The sequence below is a fragment of the Limulus polyphemus genome, unplaced genomic scaffold, assembly GCF_000517525.1.
Source record: "Limulus polyphemus unplaced genomic scaffold, Limulus_polyphemus-2.1.2 Scaffold2838, whole genome shotgun sequence".
NCBI lineage: Eukaryota > Metazoa > Arthropoda > Merostomata > Xiphosura > Limulidae > Limulus > Limulus polyphemus.
In genome coordinates this window covers 115,081-122,366 of record NW_013668448.1, presented here as the reverse complement: position 1 = coordinate 122,366, position 7,286 = coordinate 115,081, and the positions used below count along the sequence as shown (strand labels likewise).

The window sequence follows — 7,286 nt, the reverse complement described above, 5'->3', positions numbered from 1 at the left end:
TATATATATATATATATATATATATATATACACATCTTTATTTTTCAGGGGGATGTTCCTTTTTTTTCTTTTTTTTTTACTTTATGGATCCTGCTTTGTGGTGAGTAGTACCTGTCCAGGTACATTTGAATTAGTCACATCCACACTGTAAGGCCATAATGACTTAACAATTATAATTTCCATGGCCACAAAACACATACTGTTTAGATAGTGTGTTCCACAAGATCGCTTGTAGGTTTTCCTCTTAATATATCTGCTTCATTCATATGCCCGTTCCGGACCGTACTAACTAGTTTGAGTAAATCAGGAGTGATCTGCTTTTCAAAATGGGGTTTTCATGTTCTTCCATTGCACTGTCTCTGTGTGTTGATGTTCCTTCAGACTCTCCACTGCATTTTCTCCCTCCTTTTTCTTCCTGTGGAGTATGAGAGTCCTTACCACTTTTTAGTTCCAAGTCGCTGGGGTGGTGGACCATGGAGGTATCCTTCTGAATGTGATAATGATATACGATACAAATAATGATAAAACCATTCAGTTGATGGTATCATTCTGCTGGTATAGATGACAAATTGTGCTCCAGTCTGATGCTCCATCTCTGTATGGGTTTATCCATGGGGATGTTATAGCTTTGGAGTGATCAGTCAAAATTGCAGTTCACCCCTTTGACTGGGATCCCTCATCCTACCCCCACATGGATGTCGGTTCCCAGTGGCTGAGTTTGGGTAGAATCGAATAGAGGGAGTCACATGCACCAGGAGGGTGTGTTGCACTCCTATTGGTGGAGAGTGATTGCATGATGATTTGCATGCAAGACACAGTTGAATCAAGTTGATTTTTCGGTATGTGGGAGTTCAAGGCTTGTGGCATTAAAAAAAATTTTTATGTAGAAGGCAGCACTGAACAAGAATAGCTATTTATGTGAGAAAAGGTAAGTACCTATCGGAAATACGTTTTCAGTATAGGAAAATTATAACTTCTTCCTGTAGTATTTTGGAAGAGAGAGGCTTGACCAAATATCCTTTCATTTGGGAATTTTGTGAAGAACTTTACTCTGAAGGATGCAGATCACCTTATCTTTTGGCATTCATGGTGGACTATTTGGAGGCTAAGGGGGAAGAAAGCTCTGATAATCTTTTATCAGTTCAAAGAGCCATTGAGGTATCTATGTTGTTTGTTTTTTATATTTGTTATTACCAAACTTACAAATATATATTTGATCCTTTTCTTTGTTTTTGTTCATATGAACTTGAGGTGTTTTCATTTTGACTGAAGCAACATAAATATTATTGTGTTATTAATTCTTACCCTAAATGTCTGATTTCTAGATGTTTAAAATAAAACTGATAATACATACAAGTCTTTTACTTAAACTAGTTCACTACATAACATTTGTTGTTCATGGAAGCTGATGATGTAAAAAGTGACTGTCTGTAATATCTCAGCTGGCCTGATGAGCTGAGATTGGGAAAAAGCCATCATTGAGATTGGATATTGCAGATGTAGTGTAGTTGACATATTATAGAATATTCTTTGTTTTTACTTATATGTTCTTGGAATGCAGAAAAATTAGTTTGTTCTTGATATATTTTCATCATAAAATGAATTATATATATATAATATATTTATTAAAACAAAATTAGAGCACAAAAAGTGTTATCTTGAGACATTCAAAGTATTAGAAAAACTTAACGTTCTTGGAAAGTAAGTGTGAGGTAATTAATACGAAATGGAAACAGAGAGTTATGCAGAACAGACAAAAAATATGTTAGAAAATTAATACAAATTAGCGATAAGTAGCCATTCAGAGCAAACTGAAGCACAACTGGAAATTGATAAAAGTTGGAATCAGTTGGCTTTTAAAACAGACAGAAAACATAGATTTATAAACATTATTTATCTTTTTTAAGATTTGATAGTACTTTCTTATTATTCAAGCATATAAGGTAATTATTAAATACAAGTCATAGGTAGTCAGCCATTTAGAACAGATAGAGATTGTCTTTCCATATATTCACAACTTCAAGATTAGATATCTTATTGTTCAATGAACATGTATTTTCAGAAAGATTGTATGAAAATCTAAAAATGAAGGAAGTTTCGGTTTATGAAAATGTTTGTGTGAAGTCCAGTTAGATGATTGAATTGAGTCTTTCATTATATTAGGTAAAGAAAAAACAGAATTTAAAGCTTTCCTTGTGTTTAAAGTGATATGAAAGAAGTTATGATAATGGATTTTTGTAGTACAGTATCAGGGTACTAGAGGGTTTTTTTTTGGACCATTTTCAATGTTTAAGAGTTTTGAATTTTCATGAAGATTCATAAGGTGTAACATCCATGAAAATAAAGGTACTGCAGTTTATGTAAGTTGGCTTAAAAGTGGACTCAAAATTCTATGTTAATTGACAGCTACTTGTTGTTTACTATTTTGGTAAAATCATAGCTAGCTATCCACTTTTTTCATAATTATGGTTAACCATACCTTATGTAGAGAGGTAAGCATTTGTTCCCTCTTTTTAATAAATGGTATAAATTTTATGTGAAATAAAAAATAATATATGAAAGGACACCTCACATCGTGAATAGCTTAACGATCATATGAGACAAAGATTTATTGTATGTTAGTTAACATGAGTCATTAGAATCTACTAATGTCAAATCTGAACTATAACAGTGTATTTTTAGTGTATTTGATCCATTATTTTACCTGTCTTCCATGATTTGTGTGGAACAACATTTGCTATTAATTGTATCTCTAACAAAGTTAAAGACCTCTGCTTGAATGCTCACATGTTCACAGTATGTTTAACACTTTTAATCATTAATTTTAAAAATTGTTTAATAACAAAAGCTGTATACATCTATGTATATATTAGTTGCTGGTAGTTGTTTGAACCAGAAATTTTGGAGAGTAATTTTTTAGCCTCAACCATTCTCTTTCCTGCATGTTTTATAGATTTTGTTAAGATGAATATATGGTACATGTAAACTTTATAAGTGCATTTGCTTACATTGATACTAAATATAAGAGTTTGGTAATTTTCTGTAAAAAATAGCTTTTCCTAAAATTAAATGTTTTATGCAATTATCTTAAATTGTTCCTGTGATATGTGAAAGGGACCTTTCTCAGCTTACTACGTCGAAACCTTGGAAATGAATTTTGATTTTCAGCTATTCTGATTAGAAGATTAATGGCTTTATATCTTATTTGAATTTTTGGTTCATTTACTTTTGAAGTAAGTTTGGTTTTGTGTTGCAGATTAAAAAAAAACACTTGTTAGTAGTGTAGGACTTTACACTTTTATGTGGTATCTGACTTTTCACTTTGCATAGTTTATTCCTATTAAGTAGTGTTTGACATTTAACTTCTGTACCGATGTGCACTTGTTGCTTTTGATATCAGTTTTTAGGAATTGTATAATGTTTAAAATTATTAGTTACTAAGTTTTATTTAGTAGATTTCATCAGCTTTGATGAAATGTAAAGCTATTTTTAAATAGCCTTTATTGTCTGTTACAGTTCAAATTGATTTACTGTAAACAAAATGTTTATATAATACATTTTTATTATGTTATGAATTTTGTAAATTAGCTAATGAAAGCCTTACTTTAATTTCTGTAGATTTGTAATGCATTAGCTATACAACATGATAAGATCCGAGCAGAGTACTGGAAGTTCATGGCACGAAACCTTGGTAAGAAGTACGAAGCAAGCCCGAATTGTTCTGACTGAGTCAAGATGTGTATTTTAGCAGCACATTTCACATGTGGATCTATCTAGAAAAGTCTGATGGTTGCTTCAGATGTACTCATTGATTTTTAATTCATTCCTACAAAGACTTAATTGTGAATCAAGTTTTTGGTGAAGCTTACATTAATTCTTAAAATATAAAAATATATATATCAGGTTAAAAAACTTGAAAATAATGTAATATTCATAGAAAACAAATAGCCCCTCCCCCCTTTTTTTCTACACTCCCAAATAACATACCATAGGATTTTGTATGGCATCTTCACAAGAAAATTATTGTTTCTAAAAACTACCAGTTTTAAGGGAGGGAGATTTGCATGTTACATATTCTCAGTTAGTGATGTGATGACTCAACTCTGCCTGACAAGTGTGACCAACCATACCTCACTATTACATTGCATTGCCCCTTTGGACCAACCCCATTTCTAGAAAGTTTAAACATAGTATTACTTATTATAATTCTGAATTTACTATATGAATTTTCACTAAATATGGCAAGTTTTAGTAAACATTAAAAGTCTTGTACACAAAAAATCAGATTTTTAGTAAAGTATTTCTGCTACAGATTTTTCTGTGAATTTATAAAGACTTTAGTGACACAGACTCTTGACTATTCTGAGTGTAAGGTGATATTCATGTTACGAATACAAATACTGTTTTTATTTTATCTTACAGGTTTCATATTTCATTTTCATAACTGCTAGAAATCCTAAATGAATATCAACTTGTTTTGGTAAAACTTTATCTGTTATTTTTCTCTACTCTAACACTAACTCTATCAAAATCATCATGTACAATGAAATTTCAATTTGGAAAATACGAAATAAACTGAACATGCCTTTTTTCTTTTTTAGATGATTCATTTTGTTTGATTGTTGGTAATCTTTCGCATCTGTTTTGTTTCATTTTATTGCTTACTTTGTAACAAATGATGCATTAATTCTTCCACCCATGGAAATAAATCACACTGAAGATCATAAGTCACATATGGTAAACATCATGAGCAAAGAGTGTGACCTTTGCAGGTGAAAACTACTGTATTAGGCCATACTTATTTTTTATTTATTTTTTCACAAAGTTGGTTCTTCAAATTCAAATAGTTTTCAAATATGCATTTTATATCATAAAAATACATCATGCACTAGAATAGAAATGTCCAAAAACTACTATAATTTAACTAGTTTTCTAACTAAGCTATAAATAGATTAAAAAATTCCATTAGCTGCTCAGAGTTCAATAACAACAAATACACTGTAAGCAGAAACTGCTGGAATTTGGTTATAAATTCAATTTTAAATGTTTTCGGATGGCAGATACTTTGAACTTTGCCTAGTAAGATGGCACAGTATACATATTTATTTTTACTGAGATGAAGAAAAACACCATTTCCACACAATATTTAGCAAAAAACAGATATTCAAGTAGTATATTATATTAGAGGTATTTAAGTTTTAGGGGGGGGGGCACTGCAGGAGTGTGCTCCTAATCAAGATTGAAGCATAGTGAATAAACTTGAATTTTGATATATTTTCAAATTATTTCAGGTGTATATCATTACAAATGTTCTAATATGTCTACGTATTCCCATTTCTAGCCTAAGCTTATCAGTTATTGCTTAAAATTTATTAATGAGAAAGAGAGAGAAATAAACCTAAATGGCAACAGTTATAATAGAATGAGTTTCACAAGTCTAACAGCTGTGCATGAAATAGTCAAATATTTGCCAGGAAAGACAGCCTGTCAGCTTATAACTGATTAGGTCACCTATTATTTATGCAGTGACTAGGCTGAGATATTTGACATTTTGAGTCACATTATTAAATATTTCATGCTATCTTCTGCTGTTACAGGAAAATCAGGACTGTATACATTTTATTGTGATGTATGTTATCAATACTATTTTCTTTTGTGTGTTCTTTTTTCTTTCAGATCTAAAATAAAATTCTTAAACTAGTTCATGATTTTATTTGTAATTATCACACCTTGTAATATCTGATACACATGACAACACCTTTGAAAAAAAATTATATTATGCAGAACAATCACACAGTCCTGCAAATTTAAATTTCATAAAAGTTGTTTTGGTATTGATAATGGATTTTTCATAATTCAGGTACGCAGATTTCGAAAATAATATTCATTTTTTCTATCACGTAAAGATTTTTTACAAACTGGGAGAAAAAAACTGTTACTTAGATCAAAATATTATTTCGTTTACCACAATTATCACTTTTCATTATTATGTTTGTTAACAAAATACAAACAAACTGAAGAAAAGGAAGAGCATTGATGTCAAACGAATATGTATCCTCATTCAATCTAATTTTGTGTGTGTGTGTGTGTGTGTGAAATCTACGCCTTTTAGTCTCAAAACTACGTGTTGTGCACTTTCTTTTATGTATTGCATTATGACATTTTGTGAAAAATCTACGTGATGGCGAAAAATGATTATCATTTTCGGAATCAGCATACAAGAATTACTGTAGAACATGTAAAAATTTGAAGACAATAAAACTTGCAGGCTGAACACCATTTTAAAATATAAATATTTTATTGACCCACAAGGCTTTCTGCACTTTCAAAAGTTCTCTGTATGGAATTGCAGCAGTAAAGTGAGAAAATATTTGAAAATAATGGAATGCAATTGTGTGGGGAAAAACCATGAAGTGTTGAAGTGTGCAACAATGAGTGGTCTAGGTAACAATATAATTATGAATTTTTGCTTTGTTGACATGATAATGTTTGTGATGTATATTCACGAGCTACTCGGGTGTAAGATGACTTGTCCTATTGGCAAATTGAAATAGTATGTCCAATAAAAATTTGGTTTCATGCTAGAGGAGTTTTTACCTCTGAACAAATAACAGTACTTGGTATAAAGACATACGGCTGTATCAATTGTTAAACTGAAATTGGGAGCAGTTGAAGTATACTTGGGGAATTGTAAATGGTGAAAATTTGTTGTTAGTACTTCATTTAGAACTTTTAACACATCACTGCTACATGGGGGCTCGGTATTGTTCAAGCTGCTTTAGTCATTTGTGGCTCTAAAATTTTACACGTATTGTAAAAGGCCAGGATGCCATGTAGGCTAGTCTTTGAAGTTCGACATAATCAGGTTACAGTCGCGAGTGGAGCACACAAGTCACCAACTCAAGGAATTTACAGTTAGACTAAAGAATTGACTCTGAGATTTAAACACAAACAACACCAATACAATATATTAAAATATTCGGCTATGTCGAAATTACCGAAGGTATCTTGAAAAGTTAACTCTGTTAAAACTATTAAATTCATCAATCTGAGCAGGTAACTGTTCTTCCATTGGACTGCCTATAACATCCATTAAATTACTTAATACTACCAGTAAGTTACTGTGTCCAGTCTCTAACGAAGTTAATGTAAACAATGTAATGTTTTTTATAACATATTTCTCATTCCTTGAAGCATTAAAAATAAGTAGAAAATGCCACATCACTTCAATATTGTTACGTCTCCGTTTGTTAATTAACTTTCCGTAACTTCGTTCCGATGAAACT

General features: G+C 31.1%; 1 protein-coding gene across 3 annotated transcripts in view; it reads left to right on the top strand.

Annotated features, from left to right (window-relative positions):
• Positions 1 to 4,600, top strand: part of LOC106468025 (protein farnesyltransferase/geranylgeranyltransferase type-1 subunit alpha-like) — a 34,856-nt gene extending 30,256 nt beyond the window's left edge. For 2 of the 3 annotated variants that reach the window (XM_022396328.1, XM_013928423.2), the window contains 2 exons: positions 987 to 1,158; positions 3,619 to 4,600. In XM_022396328.1, the coding sequence (XP_022252036.1) occupies positions 987 to 1,158; positions 3,619 to 3,729 (283 nt within the window). In that variant the 3' untranslated portion in view covers positions 3,730 to 4,600. Of the gene's footprint in view, positions 1 to 986; positions 1,159 to 2,062; positions 2,164 to 3,618 lie in introns of all 3 variants that reach the window. The other variant, XR_002612535.1, reaches the window with a different exon arrangement.
• Positions 4,601 to 7,286: the final 2,686 nt, after the last annotated feature.